Genomic DNA, 19,102 nt, shown 5'->3' with positions numbered 1-19,102 from the left:
AAGAGCCTCGTGGGAGCTATAGTTCTGGGGGATGTGCGTAAGTCAGTTGGAACTGACTTTGCAGCAGCTGACCCTGCAAGAATTTAGCTTGGTGATGATGTCACAGAGATTGGTACATGATTAGGTAAAATAAAAAATAAAATAAAAAATATATGTATTATTAGAGCATGTTCTGAAGGAGGAGAGGGAGGCTTGTGCGTAAAATTGAAAATTGTCTAGGTACACACTTTGCAGATATGCCACATAAGTGATTTATTGAAGAACAAGGCTAATTGAAGGTGTGTCTAATAAAATGCCTGCCCTGAGTGGCTGGAAGTAAAGGGTGAGAAGGCACAAGGAAGAACTTTTACAAAACTCCTGCAGGAACCAAAACGTGTAGGGACCCTTTAGGGCAAACTGACAGAAGTTTTAGAATTTCCATTGTAAAAAACACACACATACTTACCTACCTGATGCAGCATCGGGCCAATGCTGCAAGCTGTCTCCCAGTGCTTCTAAGCCCAAGAACTGAGCAATCATTTGACCACTGATTGCTCATTTCTTGGGTCCACTCTGAACAGAAAGTGGTGACTGTCAATTACCACTCTGTGTTCTGCCCCTCCAGTGTTCACTGGAGCCCCAGGCTGGAGCGGCTGGCTCAGGCTCTCAACGGCATGCTAAGCCAGCTCTGGTCAGGAATCTGGGAGGACATTATTGATTGCAGTGGGTCTGTGACATCAGCTGACAATGGACTTTAGCCTGATGTTGGCTGATTCTGAGTGACAGAAGTGCAAAAGTTAGAGCATTCCTGTGACTCACATAATTAGTATGGCCAAACAAACTTTGGCCATACTTTTCTTTTAACCTCCTTAGCGGTATTCCCGAGTGTAGCTCGGGGTAAAATTTCTATACCAAAAGCGGTAACCCCGAGCTACACTCGGGCTTACCATGCGGCGCTGTTCTGGGGGTCCCTGCAGCACTTACCTTGTCCTTCGCTCCCGGGATGTGTCCCCTGCAGCGTCCCCGGCTATCTCCTCCGGCCGATGCCGGCATCCGGCTCCTGTGTTCCGGTCCCTGTGACGTCGGGAAGTACAGGCGCTGGCGGGAAATTTGAAATTTTTAAAAAAATGTCATTTTTGCTGTCATTGTTGTTTCAATGCATGTCACATATATTTTGTCCCTACTGCTTTGTCCTGTGCCCTGCCTGCATTTTGAATGTTCTTTCCGCCTGGAAACTGAGAAAAGTCCATGGCGTCCAAAAAGCGTCCCTTTATGTCAAAAGCGGTTTTAGAGCAGCGATAGTAAATCAGAACCACTTGCAGAATTGAGTGATAATGATTTGTGGGGAAATTCGTCATCAGACACTGAAAATGATTTTGCGACTTTACTGAGCGATGTGCGAATTTGCCTCTGTATTTCAAATTTCAGTGTTTTTGGTTTGATTATATTATTGAATTAAATTTATTATTATTTTTTTTGATTATTTATTAAATTATAATTTATGATTTCGTGTTTCAAATTTTATCATATCCGGAATGTTTAATAGACTCTTGTTCAGACAGATTTCAGTGAGTTATTCCTAAAAATTACAGCCTACAATAAAAAACTACATATTTCCATGCAAAAAAATGGTACCGCTTTCAGCACAAAAAATCGGAAAGAATCATACCGCCAAGGAGGTTAAAGCATAACCTTGGTTACTAAAACCAAGCAGGCAGGCTTTTTATTGTAGAATAGACATAGACAACCTTCTTACCTGCCGGTTCCCCAACTTCTAAAGATTCTACACTGAGTTGTACATGCAGATTTATGTGGCATCTGCTGGGATCAATTAACTTCTGTGTGCATGCGTGGGAGTTATATCATCCAGGACTGGTCAACCAAGATAGCCAAAGATGCTGAACCCAGGAGAAGACAGGCAAAGATGTCTGCATCAGCTTGGGAGCTTGTGGATGTTACACTGATTGAGAAGAGCTGAGTCTTTGTGGACTTAGTTCCACTTAAAAAAGCTGCACTTATCTTTAAATGGAACTTATGTTCCCCTTATTCTGTAAGGGCTTGTTCACACTTGACTAAATTTCTAACTCTTAACAAATGCTCCTATAGCATTAGTGTGGGCATTAGACAGGCGTTGGAGAGGTTTAGTATGGGCATTAGAATGGCATTTTACAAGTGTTAATAACTCTGCCCAAATGCCCTATGTGCATTTTTGATGCATTTTATAAGCGTTTTACAAGCGTTAAAACTGCACCACAAATGCCTATAATAAACTATAATGTTATTAAAGCGCTGCAACCGCATTGAAAACGCCTGCCAGCACGTTTGCAGGGCATCACCATAGACTTGAATGGGAGGCATTGAAAGGCTTCAAACTCCTCCAGACTCGACAGGAGGCTTCAATTTTGAAACAATGCAACACGAACGCTTCTTGTTTTGATAATGAGAACAGTCCTGTGTGCTGCTCATAGTATCATTTGCATAGGTGCTTGAGGAGCGCTAAAAACACCCCTCGAACACCTGCTTTCAATGCCAGTGTGAACTTGGCTGAAATCTGTTGATATCGTAAATAGGTTGATAATCTGTTGACTCCACTTCACATTTCAATACAGATATTTTGTTAACATTCATGTGAATAGTAAACAGCAATTCTGATTATTAATGATGATGACAAATGAGTTTGTTTCCTTCTATTCTTGTTTGATTAGAGAGAAAGTACACAGCTACACGAGCAGCTGCCTTATTCACATAACTTATTTTTGTAGCTATATTTAGTTTTTTATTGGAAAACAAGCTGTGATCTAACAAACTGATTAAAATTAGCATAAGTCAACAGTGTTCTAAAAACATACCAGGAGAGCAGGTCTAAAACAAAGAATACATGAAGTAATCAGGCTATATAAAAACAGTCAAATAGTTTTATACACACCTAAGAAGTCATGCTAGTATATTCAAAATGAAGAGTAGACAAATATGAATACTGATCTTCTGTAATACAGTATGTAACCCATTGTACTGTGCTTATAGGTAAAACAAGGCAGGGTGTGGGGACTTGTTTGCTCCTTCATAAAAAGCAGGAATAAATACAAAGAAGAGACAGGGGGAGATTTACTAAAACCCATGCACAGAGAATATGGTGCAGCTATGCATAGCAACCAATCAGCTTCCAGGTTTTATTGTCAACGCTTAATTGAACAAGCTGATTGGCTACCATGCCCAGCTGCACCCTATTCGGTGTGCACCAGTTTTAGTAAGTCTCCCCCACAGTCTATTTGCCTGTATTTGTGTTTGCCAATTATTGTATATTTCTTTCAAGGTGAGAAAATTGGCTTCTGGGCAGCTTAAAAAATATCAGGTTAATGCAGTTATTTATTCACTAATACTATTACATTTATTTTGAAATATAACTAGTATAAGTAACTGAATTTGATTTACTATCAGCATTTTGTAGTTCTTTGTACAGTAGTACAACTCAGATTGGGAGAGTGAGGGGCATCACTAGAAGCCAATCACTATATGTTCTTCTGCTGACAAGGAACATGCTGACAGGAGAAGAGAGGTAGAGATCATCAGTCTGCTCACTGCCCACTCATAGGTTGAGGGCAAGAAGGTTGGACCAGGCTCTAGTGTATTTCTGCAGCAGAAAAAAAGTCAGGTAACCAACCTGTCTAGTAGGGCTGTGTAAATCTCAGTATTGGACAGATAGTAGTAATACAAATCATTTGGAAGGTAAAACAGCTGTCATATTAGAATTTAGACTTGATGTGCATTTAGTCTGTTGGTTGTGGTTAAAGAGTCTGTTCAGGCAGGCAAGTGTGATAGAAAATGCCCTATTTGGGTACCAGTCTTTTTACCATAGTGCCTGGATCTGTTGTTGCTTACCTTAGAGCAGGGGTCTCCAAACATTCTAAACTAAGGGCCAGTTTACTCATATTCAGACTGTAAGGGGGTGAACTGTGGCCAGGCTTTGTGGTCATTGGGAGTAATAAAAGGACATTGTGTTTATGGTCCCAACATTTAATGTTAGTGGAAGTAATAGAACCCTATCATTGATGTCAGTGGGAGGAATAGTGGCTCAGATGGCCAGATAAAGGCAAGCAAAGTGCCACATCCATCCAACGGGCCACATAAGAGCAATAGATATTCTAGTCCATGTTTCGGTGTTTTCACTTCTCCTGCATCCTCCATAATAAATGCAAACATTTCAACATAAATTTCAAATTACAACTCTCTTGTAATGGCAATCTAGGAAGAAAAGCAGATTCCCTGCTTTTAAACTTCTAAGAAAGGTGGCAGCAATATAAAGGTTTACTTCTACACTCTCCACCATTGTAAAGGTTCACTTCTACACTGACCATCATTGTAAAGGTTCACACTACATTGACCAGCAATATAAAGGTTTACTTCTACACTGACCAACATTGTAAAGCTTCATTTCTACACTGACCACCAATGTAAAGATTTACTTCTACACTGACCACCAATGTAAGGGGTCACTTCTACACTGATCACCAATGTAAAGATTTACTTCTACATTGACCACCAATGTAAAGATTAACTTCTACACTGACCACCAATGTAAGGGGTCACGTCTATACTGACCACCAATGTAAGGGATCACTTCTACACTAGCCACGAATGTATGGAATCACTTCTACATTGACCACCATAGTAAAGGTTCACTTATACATTGACCATCAATTTAAAGATTAATTTCTACACTGACCACCATAGTAAAGGTTCACTTCTATATTGACCATCAATGTAAAAATTCACTTCTACACTGACCACCATTGTAAAGGTTTACTTCTACATTGACCAGCAATGTAAGGGGTCACTTCTACACTGCCCACCAATGTATGAGATCACTTGTACACTAACCACGATTGTAAGGGATCACTTCTACAGTGACCGCCAATGTAAAGCTTCACTTTTACACTGACTACCAATGTAAAGGTTCACTTTTACACTGAACACCAATGTAAAGGTTCACTTTTACACTGACCACCAATGTAAAGCTTCACTTTTACACTGACCACCAATGTAAAGCTTCACTTTTACACTGACTGCCAGTGTCACATCTACACTGGCCACTGAACTATAATCATTTGAATGAAGATTCCCTGAGACTCCCTGAGACATTTAAAGTTATTTTAGGGTTTCTCCATTGTAAATAGCTTGAGAAAGGTTGCTGCATCCATTTGAAAAATTCAAGGTTTATCTCAACTGATCATTATTAAATACTTGTGTATGGGTGGCTAGCTGTAGTACCTAGTCCCCATTTGTCTTTATACAGAATGGGGGTCTGCCCTGCAACCTTGCTTACAAATGACCCTGTTTTCAAATAAATGCATGTGTTTCATGCATCTAGTATGTCTGTATAATACGGTATATAATCACACAGGTAAACAGAGTTCATGTAAAACGTTCTGGTCTGGGCACTAGGAGGCTTGCTGGTTGTGTTATTAGATGTTGCCTGGGTACTGTGTCATTAATCTTGTAAATTCCAGTACAAATATTAACACCTTGGACAAACATGCAGTGCACAGTACTTCACAGTATCAAAGCACAACGTCAGAGTCGCTGTTCATCTGTTTTCTGAACAAAATGTTTATTTTGTGTAGAAGTCTGAGTGCTGCAATTGGCAGAGCTTGTACAGGATAACTGAAGGTGGATAAGATCTCGGTGTTTATCCAGGTTGCATAGTGACTGAGCGGTCACCAGTAGCAAACAAGAAATATTTCTCTGGTGATTGAATTGCAAACAAAAGAACAACTGTATGTTTTAGTACAGATAGCGTGTCATTAGTCTGCATTGCTACAGTGCTGATATGTCTCATATGCACATTCATATAAAAATTCCTTTAGAAAGCGGATTTAAAATAAAACAAATAGAACATACAAAATTAGTTCAAAATTAGTGGTGGCTATATCAGTTTTCTCTTTTCAGGCAGTTTTTCTTTGTTTTCATCTTGCCAGTAATTCATTACCCTAGGATGGCAATGCTCATGCATTACTATGCCATTGAGCAATGCTCATACTATACTATGGAGGAGTATCTTTCCTCCATAGTGAGGCATGGTTTTGTAATCCACAGAAAGCCATGAAAGCTGATTGGATACCCACATGGAAGAAAAATATATTTGAAATATATTTAAAAAATATTCTTCCCAAATATATTGCCATATATTTGAAATGCTACAATTTTGGCAATATTCAATATATATATATATATATATATATATATATATATATATATATATACTGCATGCTGAAATGCATTTTTATTACAAAATATATGAAAAATATTTTTTAAAATACATTTCAAATATACTGTATGTCTTTAAAAATACTAATCTACATTTTTGGAATGCATTTACAAATATATGTAAAAATATATGTTAAAATTGCTATTTTATATGTTAAGAAAGCTGAAGAATATATTTAAAATTTATATATTTTAAAAAATATATATTTTTTAAATATATTCTTCAGATTTTTTTTAAGATATAAAAAAGTCATTTTAACATACATTTTTACATATATTTGTAAATGCTAATTTTGTCTATCATTTTCTTCTTTCTGATTTAGGGAAGGTGATTACGATTACAAACTGCCATTCCCTCAGTGACAACTGTCTGGTGTCTATAGGAGCTCATCACCCCGAATCATTGTCTTTATATCGCTGCCATGATGAGAGCCAGAACATAACAGAAGAAGGCCTTGGGAAACTTTTCCAGCACTGCAAGACTTCTCTTATGGTAAATGTATTATTCTCTTGGGTCACATAGTCCATATTTTATTTATTCCACCAGGTTTTTAATATTAGGTCACAAAACATGTTTTAGCATAAGATCATAAATATTATCGCATTGTAGTTTAAAGTACTTAAAAGAGAAGAATGGATTTCTATTTTTTCCCCCAATTATACTTACGTAGGTGGATGCAGCATCAACTCAGAGATCACATGATGAGTTCTCACAGCTGCTCTGAGCAGAGAGTGGGACTGTCAGTCACAGCTCTCTGCTCATTCCCCCCCTACCTGCCCTCATTGGAGTGCTGGGCTACAGAGTCCAGGGAAGGATCCTGCAAGAGGAAAAAGAGGGTCTCAATTAGGCTTAGCTTGGGGACCTGGAGGAGTAGAGTTTATGGGAATACAGGGGTCCAGGAGAGAGCCTACGGGAGGAAAGCTGGAAAGGAAGCTGTGGGAGAGAACCCAAGTCGCCCTGGAGGCTAAGTGAGTCTGCATCTCCATCACAAGCAAAGAGCCTGGTGGATATCTGAAGCAGACAACCGATGATCATGTGGCTGAGTTTATATACACTTTAAAGCAGTAGTAAACTACAAAAAAAAAAATCTTCTTCCTGCAAGTTAAGAGCATAATGTGCAAGTATGCATTGCATACCAGCACATTATGAAAGACTTACCTGAAAACAAAGCCCTCCAGCGGAATGCTGTCTTTGCTCTCTGGGGCTTCCATGTTCACCTGGTTTTCCTTCTGAGTTCAAGGGCCGTTTGACTAGCCGAGCTGTGATGACGTCGCTCCCATGAACACGCACAGGAGCCTCAACTGTGGCTCGGCTCTCTCAATGGACAACACGCCATGCATTGAAAGTGCAGAACGCATGTGCCGTGACATCACTGGTGCTGCTAAATAAATATCTCCTAAACGGTGCACATTTACAGGATATTTACTGTACCCACAGGTAAGCCTCAATTTAGGCTTACCTGTAGGTACAAGAGAAAATAAAGACTTTACTACCACTTTAATATGAAATGGCCCTTTAGTAGACCATGACAATTTCTGCAGTTGCAGTAAGCAGTTCGACGAGACTGCTGATCTGTGAACACTGTGTAAATGATGAGATTTAGGATATGCACTGCCCATTTTTCTATGTATACATTTTTTGTATTCTTTCCTGTGTAAGTAATCAGGAAAATATATTAGAAAATGTATGCTTCACTACATGTAAATACATTAGAGGTGTATTTGTTAAATGTTCATTGGGACATTTGTTGGGTCTCATTTGTCCGATTTATGCAGTGCATTTGTAGTGTCTCTGTGTAGAAAAGCATTCACTGATATTAACTAATGTCTTTTTTTCAAGGGGAATAGATCGTCACTGTAAATTTACCCCTAATTACAACATGATGCATGCTCAGTTCCTGGGCTTTTTTCAGTCAAAAGTCCCAGAACATTTTCACCAATTTAGGACTATCTTGGCTCCGTACCTCTTGGATTTTGTAATATACCCTAACATACTATAGAGTATATATTTTTTCTTTATCATCCATTGACATTCACAGGAATTCCGAAACACTTTGTTCTACTGCTGCCTACAGGAGGGTGGGACACTGGCAAACAAAGTTTATCAGATTTTTCCCCACCTTCCCCTTTCAGGATTTGTGATAATGCTGGGGGATACACTTCTAGTATGGTCTCTTAGTTTCTTTCAGCCTTTTTATTTGTGCTAGGGTGTCTGACGTCTGGACAAGACACTAATTTGGTCACTTTTCACAAAGAAGTTCCAGATGCTTTTTGTGCATCTCTGGTGTATGGGATGGTTCCTTCCCTTGCACTGAGAGGACCCATCTGATGGGCCTAACCACCTATCTGGCCTTTGAGTCTGATTCTCTGAAACAGACAATTCGGAAGTCACTGGGAACTTCTTCTGTAGGTCAGAGCTAAGACTTGACCATTGCAGGTCATCACCTGGTTGCTACAGAGTTTCCAGAAAGGTTTGGGAACTCCCCTCTGTGGCAGGTCAAGTGAACTTCTCCCTACGCTAGACAGCATTGTTTGTTGCCACACTATTTTTTCTTTGAGCCACTGTATGTTCTTAGGGATCTCTACATTAAAGTGGAACTACAATGCATCTGGGCACGACAAACCGCAGATGAGTTCCTCCTTCTGCAGCAGAGTTACAGTCTTCTGAGGAAGTCTCCTTACATTCTTTACTTTCCCCTATGCAAAAGTGGAAATGAGCTTAAGGTTTGGTCCAAACACTGGTTGTGTAGGCATTTGGATGAACACTCGAAAATTTACCCATTGAGCCAAATATCATGTATAACGGCGGTTTTACTACCACTATTATATGCGGCAGCTTCCTGCTGTCAGTGGTTGTTAAGGACACTGGAGGGTGCAGGCACCACCAAGTCCTTAACAATTAGTGATGTCACCAGCTATGGGTGAGTTCGTTGTCCATATACGATCAATGAAATCACGCAGGAGATCCTGTCCCCTTGTTTATATCAACTGTCATCCACCAGAGGTGTCATTCCTTGGGAATGTAGTGATGGGACCAGGCGTGTGTTGACAGGTCAGTGGGTGATGGACATCTTGATTCATGTGGACCTGCATCTCTGTACACCATGATTGACAATGAATTTACATAATGAGACTTTTTTTGCCAGCTAAAAGACTCGTCAAAAAGAGTGTGTGTTTATTTACACTTTATATTTTTTTGTGAATAATTATGGGTACTATGCATCTCCTACAAGAGGGCTTCCAGTTTCTGACCAAGATTGGTGTGATCAGATGCTTTCCCAATTTAAAAAGTCAGGCGAAACGAAAATTATGAAATGCTCATAGCATCCAGTCTCTTAGACCATAGAGGTGATTGGAGGCATTCTGGTCTCTGATCAGCTCTATGGACAGCCAGCAGAACTGCCGGCTGCATTCTCGGATTCCCCTGGGAGCAGGAGAGCTCAAGAAACCTTGGCAGGCGGCAGGCGGGGGGAATGTTCCTTCTTGCTGCTTGTAAAAATGATTCAGCAGCTAATTGGCCACTAGGATTGCTTTTACATGAAAGCCGACCACCAGCTGAAAAAAGCAATACCAGGATGATGCCTGTAGCTGCAGGCATCATCCCGGTATAACCACTCAAAGTCCAGTGAAGTACCAGTACATTGCTGGTCCATGTTGGGCATACTGTATATGTAACAGAAGAGAACACAGGCGTATGATGAATTGGGTCTGTGGACCAATATGACCGCAATTCATTCTTTTTTGTAATGCCCATGTTGAGGGTTAGCTGAAAAAAGTTTTAAATGCAGAAACTGTGATGCGTTTCTATGCAAATTGTCTGGCAAGAACTGAAATTGGGTGGACGGCCAAGTATTTTTGTGTGTATAAATTGTCTTGACCCACAATTAAATGGTACAAATCTTCTGTGAAAAACAGCAGAGAGGCTAAACGCTAGTGCTAGCAGTGAACGGGGCTGATCCTGCTAACACTGCATTTTTGGGGACACTATGCAAAGCAGACACTAGTATAGTTCTGTTCATGATCATTATATTGATCCATACAAACACTATACTAGTAATGGCGGTGATCAGCGACCTATAGCGTGAGTATGATAGTGTGCGGTCAGTCTAACGCTAGCTGACCCTGGCTGGGAGGGGTGCTTACTGACCCTGACACTATCTGTTGTAGCTAGTGGCAGGAATACAGTGATCAATGAAACATTTTATATACTGACGCTGTGCTAATCTAACGCGTGTGTAAAATGTAGTGCTTTTACTTGGTGCGGTATTCCCTGGACCGACGGGGGGCAGCGGGGGGCACATTCACACCCTGAAATAGAAAGCAACATAAGATTATGTTGTTTTGCCCAGAGCCGCTGCTTGCCCGCAAAATGCGTGTAAGCGGCCGGCAAGTAGTTAAAGAAACCCTTCAAATTTTTTTTTACATCATCAATACGGTATTTTTTTTACACTTTGTTTTGCAGGAGAAATAAAGACAATTTCTCCTGCAATACAAAGCTTGCTGTCATGAACCTAACTCGTTCATGGTTTTGGACAGCACAAGATAGTGATCTATGATTGGCTGGAGCTGGTCACATGGCACAGGGTGCTGTGATAGGCCCCATGTATCATGTGACAGCCGTGGGCCAATCACAGCTCATTAGGAAGATAAACAGAGCTGTTATGAATCAGACGGAGTCATAACAGCTTTGCTAACATTGTGATCATATGATCACCGGGTCCTGTTCACTGGGATCTTCATTCTGCTGTGTCCGCGCAGCGCCCCCCCTGTATTAGTACAGCCAGAGCAACGTACCTGTACATCGCTTTGCCTGTAGTTGTACATTGCGGGCGGGTGGGAAGCGGTTAAACCTTTTTGTGTTTAGTACATGTCCCCCAGCACAGTGCCCAGCCCCCATGTAATTTGCATGACAATCCCTTGCATATTAGTCTAGAACAGTGCTTTTCTAATTTTTAAAATTATACGCAGTCTCAAGGCACCCCATTCTAAAATGTAAAAAACTATTCTAATAATTTTACATAATGTGTCAACATCCACACACGTAGGATACCCAACGTCAGAGGTGATTTATTCTTCCAAATCGAATACACTTTTGCACACTGGTACTGACTAGTATTCCAATGTTTCTCTTCTCCATAGGTTTTTCTCCATCACTGACACTAACGTGACCCCAGTGTTGATGGAGAGGGGCAGGAGAGGGGCAAACAAGAATGCTGTGCAGATGACCTCCTTATCAACTGATGTCATTGGTTGTTAGGATATCGGGGGCTATAAAGTTATAATGGTGCACAATGAAACCTGTGGCTTTGTGTAACTAAATGCATGCTTGATCCACCTCTGGCTTTTACACAATTTTTGGGCAATTTTTAGGCATTTTGCCAAGGCACCCTTGAAAAAAAACCTCAAGGCACTCCAAGGCGCCTGGGCACCCTGGTTGAAAAAGACTGGCCCAGAAAATAGTCATTTATGTTTTTTAACATTTAGATTTAGTTAGCTTTGAGCATGGGTTCACACTGATGCGGTGCAAAATTTGCACCGTTTTCTGTGTGATTTCCGCACCGCATGACGATCGCACCGTTCATGCGAACTGCTGCGGGTGTGTATGATAAGTTAACAACACCCCGAAATTAGTTCGCAAAATGTGGTGCAATGTGCAGAATCAGATTGCATGGGTGTGAATACCCATGCGATCTGATTCTGGTGCGGACAAAAAAAAGGGTCCTGCACTATTTTGGTGCGGATGCAGTGCAATCTGAGCCATACAAAATGTATGGCTCAATTTGCACCGCACAGAAATCGCATGTATATTGCACAGGAATGCGGTGTGGTTCCTGTGCGATTCACATACGATGTGCTGCACCTCATTAGTGTGAACCCAGGCTAAAGGGGTTAGGATTTGCCACCCAAACTTTAGCTATGTTCACTGGACCTGCCCTAAACTGAACCCAGCCCTAATCCTCAATCAGTTGAAAGTTCTTAGTAGGATCACTAGGATTCTTATTCCTCGCTCCTCTGTGAAGGATGCTACTCTCTTCAGTAAATAAAATCATTTTTTTTAAGGATTTTTTAAAAAATATTTTAGTTTATAATACAATATACAATGTATATTTGAATATAGAGAAAACAAACAACAGGTGTCTGTTCATGGTACATCTTGACAACAGTCTATGACATCATACAATATGTACTTTATACACTTTGACAATCGGTATTAACAATGGCATGCAGGATACATCTTTACCAAATGTACAGTACTATCTTTATTGTGGCCAATAAACATGTGCTAAGAATATGACATTGTTTCATTATTCATAATTGTATAATTTCTGCACATGGTGACATTAAAATATGAAGAAAAACATCAGGGGGGTAGTCATTTGTTTTTCCAGCCAAGAGAACCAAATCTTTTCAAACCTTTTTTGGACAGCACAGGTCTTGTATGTTAGGTTGTACATAATGATCACTTTGCTAATACATTGAAATGGGTGCATTTAGGGGATCAGGGTATTTCCACTGAATAGCTATTACCTTACTGGGCTAGAAGAATAATAAATGTAAAAATAGTTTTGTACATTTATAATTACATATGTTGAATAAATTTAAAAGAGAACAAATGAAGTCGATGGTTTCAGAACAAAAGGCTCATATGACCAGAGAGTCCCAAAGCATATGATAAAAGGTTCCAGCATTGAATGGACACTTGGGGCATGAAGGGGACAGTTATTTTTCCATTTTGACTAAAATATGTGTAGTGTAGCAAATACAGTTAAAGTGTTACTATACCCATTCACTATATCTGGTTTCCCACAGTACACAGAACATGGAAATGCAATTATTTTAGTAAATATAAACTGCTAAATACCTTTTTCTCATCAGCAGTTAGAGCAGTCTTGTGACTTTTATCAGTGTCCAGCAAAGCACTGGTTAAAGCTTGTACAAAGAGAATTAATTCACCCCCTGATTGTCCTACGAGGCTGCATAACCCCTGACACTGTCTGGACAGTGCTGATTGGCCCTGTGCTGATCACCTGCACTCTCCCAAGAAAAAAAAATCAGAGAAGACAGGATCAAACAGCCTTTTTACACAATGCGCAGGCTTAACACCTTAGGTTCCACAGTGAGTATAACAAACATGCTTTATTGCAGGGCTCAAAATTTCAAGTCCTGAGCTACTAGCCAAGCCTTAAGAGTTACTCACCACCAGTTGACCCACCCAACCCCTACCCTGTGCAGCCCCTAATTCCACCCCTAAACACACCTTCACCCCCCCTCCACAGCCATGTCCTCTACCCCTCCTTCACACACACCCCACCCTTCACAGCCACGTCCTCTACCCCCCTTCACACACCCCTCCCCCCCACAGCCATGTCCTCTACCCCCCTTCACAGCCATGTCCTTTACCTCCATTCACTCCCCCCCCCCCACCCCTATGCCCATTATTCCCCCTGTACACCCTACCCCCCACCCCCATGTCCTGTACCCCCATCACACCCCCCCCCCAGCCATGTTCTCTACCCCCATCATACTCTATTTAATATAGCATTAAAATATTTACTCAACAAGGCAGTAATGTGTACAGTGCCTATAGTAGCCAATCATAGTTTATCATTATTTTATTTATCACAGTCAGATCAATGAAATATGATAGCTGATAGCTAGTATTGGTTATTTTTTTTTCTTCCTTATTCAGTGTAATAATTACACTGAATAAGGAACAATTGAGTACTGTCCGTGATACTTTTTTTATTTGCATTAACATACAATTTTGAGGACAAGCTTTCAGGGAAAGTTCCGGGGAAATTTTTGTCCTCAAAATTGTATGTTAGTGCAAATAAAAAAAGTATCACGTTAGTACTCAATTGTTCCTGTCGCAAATGCACTAATACGGCTACAATCACCTCAAACTGAATAAGGAAAAAACTAAAATAACCAATGCCATCGAACATATTTCATTGATCTGACTGTAGGCACTGTACAAATCATTACTGCCTTGTTAAATAAATATTTGAATGCTATATTAAATATAGCTTTAAAAAAATGAAAACCAATGAATGACTCACTAATTTAGGATAAGCACGGCACTAGACGGGGGAGTGGGAGCTGCCAAAGTTAACTTTTCCTATTAACAAGATGGAGATTGGTTGTTAGGCAATCCGAGCAACCAATCACCAGCCAATTAATAGGAAAAGTAAACTGGCAGTTTCCGCCCAACCCCCGTCCTCGCCCGCCCACCTCATCTAGTTCTCTGCCGACTCCCGCTGTATGCCAGGCCCTGCTAAGAGAATGACAGGAGGCAGAGACTGGGAGGGGAATCGGCTCCCATTCAACTCTGCCTGCTAGCCATGTTTGACCCCCCTCCCCACGATGTGGCTCCACACTATTCATTCTCTCCTAATAGAATGACAGGGGGCGGAGACTGGGAGGGGAATTGGCTACTGTTCAACCCTGTCTGCTGGTGGCATCTGCCCCTCCCCCTCTAATGCGGCTCCACACTCGCCCTCAGCTTATTTTTACTCGCCTAGTGCGAGCAAGCGAGTGGAATTTTTGAGGGCTGCTTTACTGAATACACAGTCTGATTTTACCTTTGTGGGTTTGGTAGCACTTTAAAGTATTTTATCTGAATAATGTTAGAAGAAATAAAAATAGGTCTATTGGCATCTGCTAGAGGATGCCATGCATCCTCTAGCAGATCAGGTATATCTCTACATCACTAGGATTTGGTCTGTGTGAGTCCCTTAGTTTTAGAATTAAGTAATTATGAGTAGAATGTAAAAATTAGTTTATGACGCCTTGAATGTATAGGCAACTTTTCCAATTAAAAATTAACAAAGTGACATTAATCTGACCAAACAGTGCTGCTGCTTGTTTGTAAGTATGTAGAATATGCAGAATGCAGTATCCCATATGCCTGTTAAAAATCTGAGAGGGTTTTAAAGCTGCCATTATTGTACAGGTGTGATACTGTATATGGGCCTAGTGCATTACCATAAAAAATGTTTAATAAGAAATAAAAGTAAGTGTCTTAAACACAAATGGCAGTAAAGTCAAAGGCACGTCATAAAAGAACAGCTTAGTCAATAACGTGCTACGTGACAGTCCGCAATAGGGAGTATAGACATCCAATAGACCAGGGGGGGACTGACCATTTGGAAACTCGGGCACTGCCCGAGGACCCAGGGTAAGTAGAGGGCCTCATGAGATGCCCCTGGTACCTTTTTCATAGGCTTTTTTGAGTTTGGGCAAGAACACAGGGGCCCCATGATCCCCTATTGCCTGGGGGCCCCATGAGTTGTCAGTCCACCCCTGCAATAGACTGACGTGTTTCGAGGACTTACCTCTTCCTCAGAGCCACTGTGGCCCGTGCGCCCTCTGTTTGTTCTTTCTTCATTCAGTATATTTGGATTTCCCTGGTCTTTTGAGGGCAGCAAGGTGTGCATATTCCAGGACATTCATGATGTGGTTCTAGCCAACATTGAGTCCATCTACAAACGCAGGAGCATTTGTGTTTGCTGGTTCTTTGTGATGCTGTATATATTTACCCTATAACGGGGTTATGCCATTGGTTGTACCATATGGGGGCATTAGCAGAGCAGGCAGCTCACCCCTCAGACAGCTAATGAGATTAAACGAAGTATGTGTAGCACTACCTCATTTGTGATTGCTGATGAATTTGGGTCCCCTTATAGTCCTGCACAGCCAATCATTCAACATTTTCCACACAAGCTTGCATTTGGAGACAGAAACCTGTCCTTGAAATTTTGTTTTGTTATTTTATTGAGGGGATTAGAACTTGGATAGGGTAAGGGAGGTATAGGATCCCCAAGAGAGCTGATATCTGAGGACAACTTCCTGAACTAATCACAAGCTTCTCTTCTCTGATGTAGTCTCTGTTGGAGTGCTAGCCAGCATCTGCTTGTAGTACCACCTCAGACCCTAGATGAACACCTCTTCACCCAGCGATCTGGCTCCTGTTCCTTTAAATGAGGTGAACAGTCACTAGTAGGGGGCTAATCTGGTTTCCCACCAGAGTGCTCCTTCCCCTATCCACCCAGGAATGCAGGTGTAGTCACTCAGATCCTCTCCTGTACTGCTTGCGGGTTGGCTGCTGCCACCAGGTCTATCAGCTGTGCTGCTCCTTCCCTGCCATACAGGTGGTCCTCGCTCAGGGGGTCAGAAAGTCCCGAGTTTTCCTCCTTTCTGGCTCCAGGCTTGCAAGCAGGCTCCATCCCACTAGGCCTCCTGGCAGCCTTCTTCCTCCAGCCTCACATTTCCTCTCCACATTCCTCTCCTTCCTACACCCCCACTCCTGCTACTGAGCAAGCTTCCACACTTTTAAAAGAGTCCCATCCCCTTGTCAAGCCTTCTGTTGGGGATTGGCTGAGGTCCCTTAAAAATTCAGCCAGCCACTCCTCTGATTCACCCACTTCCTCCAAGGCCCTCCTCTGAAAGCATCAGAGCAGGGGGAAATTCCAGAGGAGCTGGCCTGTAGAGTCTCTCAGCCCTGATCACAATTTGACCTCACTGGCTATTACATCATAACAGCTCCTGTCTAACCATTAGGATCTAGCACCCCCTAGCTAATTTAGGAGGGTGCTACATATGCTTAGTGTCATATGCAGTATTTTAGTGCCTCCACAAATAATGGTGTAATCCAGGCCTTGAAATTTCCACTCGCCTGCTCGCCAATGGCAAGTAGAAATTATGGTGGGGCGAGTGTGTCCCTAGGGCCGTCTTGCTGAGCAGGCTTGGAACTCAGGGCCGGATCTGTCACTCGCAGTGGGAGCCGTCAGACTGCTCAATAGCTGAGCGCAGTGAAAGCAAAGGAAGGAGTGTGAGCTGTGCTCTCTACCTCCCCCTAGAGTGCAGTACCCGACTCTGTGAGTGAACAACGAAGTACTGCAACTTTGTATAGGGCTGTGTGTGTGTGTATTTATTTATTTGAGGTACTTATATAGCGCCGTCAATTTACGCAGCGCTTTTCATATATATGTCATGCATTCACATCAGTCCCTAACCCTCAATGGGCGTACAATCTAAGGTCCCTAACTCACATTCACAGATACACATACTAGGGCCAATTTAGACAGGATCCTAATTATTTGTATGTGTGTGTACATGTGTGTGTATTTGTATGTGTGTGTGTGTATGTACATGTATCTGTGTGTGTGTATGTACATGTGTGTATCTGTACATGTGTCTGCGTGTATGTACATGTATGTGTTTTTCATGTGTCTGTGTGCATGTACATGTGTGTGTGTGTGAGTTTGTGTGTACGTACATGTGTCTGTGTGTATGTACATGTGTGTATCTGTACATGTGTCTGTGTGTATGTACATATATGTGTGTGTACATGTGTATGTGTGTTTGTGTGTACGTGCATGTGTCTGTGTGTACATGTGTCTGTGTATGTATGTACATATGTCTGTGGGTGTGTATTTCTGTGTATGTACATCTGTCTGTGTGTATGTACATGTATGCGTGTCTGTGTGTGTATACATGTGTCTGTATGTGTGTGTGTGTACATGTATGTCTGTGCGTGTATGTACATGTTTCTGTGTGTGTATGTATGTACATGTCTGTGTGTGTGTGTACAGGTGTCTCTGTTTGTGTGTGTATGTACATGTGTCTGTATGTAAATCTACATGTATGGTGGTTTGGTCAGGTTCAGGATTATATGGTTATTATGGGTGGTAGAGTATGGGGCACTTGAGGTACTGCTGGGTTGGATAGTAGGTAGGATATGCTTGGTAGAGTTATGGTTTTGTGAGTGAAAAATTATGGGGGGTTATGGTTGTATGCGGTGCATGGTCTAAGTATGATGGAGTGTTTAGGGGGACATTGGAGGCCCTGATGTAATGTGGGGGGACTCTGGGGACCCTGATGCAATGTGGGTTACATTTACCAGTATCATTTAATGAAATACTTTACGAGGGCGTGTTTAGGGGGGAATTAGGAGTGTAGCAGAGTAGGGGTTGGGTGGGGCAACTGGTGGCGAGTAACTCTTAAGGCCTGGCTAGTAGCTCAGGACTTGAAATTTTAAGACCTGGTGTAATCTATACACTGAGTGCCTTAATGATTCATACAATATAAGAATAGCCACTTCCACTGCTGTAGCAGCATTATTAGCCAAAGGAAAGAAGCACCAATGAGCATGGGTCAGCTGAGAAGCCAAATAAATTTTGTGAAGATTTGGGAGATGTCAAGCCAGGAGTATAAGTAATAGTGTAAAAGGTGTGCTGAATATACAAGTAGTTCCATTAGTGAATTGCACATACCATGAAGATCTATAGGCAGAGTAGGCTTGTTGGTTCTGTTAATGCAGCACTGCAGATGTAAGAAGAGCAACAATGAGACTGGCACATAGCAGGGGCATGTCAGAACAAACCAAGTTGTAATGATTTGCCTGATAACACAGGAGGATCAGGAAGGCATAGTCTAGGAAAGCTGGGTCACACACATGAAAATCGAAGTCCCAATGGTTCACAATCGGCAGCCAGGAAGAAGCAGGTCCAGAACAAGGCAGGTCATACACAGTAATACGCAAAGCAGATACAAGCTGGGTCAAGTAGGAAAACACAAGGTAGCATCCGCTATCACAAGCACTAGTGGTGTGTTTAGACAGTTGTTTTAAATATGAGCAGTAAAAAACTGGCCAATCACATCATCAGTCATTTCCCAGGTAAGGGCTGTCTCAGGTGAATTCTGCTCAGTCCTAAAGGGACAGCCTGAATGCTGGTAATTACAGCCTTCTAACAATGGAAGCTGTAAGTGTAAGGTATTCTTTGCTATTCTTGCCAACCTATCCTCTCAGAAAAAAGATGCCGACATGGAGTCTCTTTCTTGAAAGAGATGTTTAGTT

The 19,102-nt window shown here is 41.6% G+C and overlaps 1 protein-coding gene across 1 annotated transcript in view; it reads left to right on the top strand.

The window, feature by feature from the left end:
* LOC149460956 (uncharacterized) overlaps window positions 1–19,102 on the top strand; it is an 89,028-nt gene that overhangs the window by 30,653 nt on the left and 39,273 nt on the right. Inside the window, exon 8 of the mRNA XM_089679009.1 lies at window positions 6,567–6,736. Coding sequence (XP_089535135.1) covers window positions 6,567–6,736 — 170 coding nt within the window. The remainder of the gene's footprint in view (window positions 1–6,566; window positions 6,737–19,102) is intronic.

Source organism: Staurois parvus, unplaced genomic scaffold (genome assembly GCF_062004578.1).
Source record: "Staurois parvus isolate SC_StPar_1 unplaced genomic scaffold, SC_StPar_1.0 ptg000215l, whole genome shotgun sequence".
NCBI classification, from domain to species: Eukaryota; Metazoa; Chordata; class Amphibia; order Anura; family Ranidae; genus Staurois; species Staurois parvus.
Note: the sequence above shows the minus strand (reverse complement) of the source record. Positions and strands in the feature narration are given on the sequence as shown.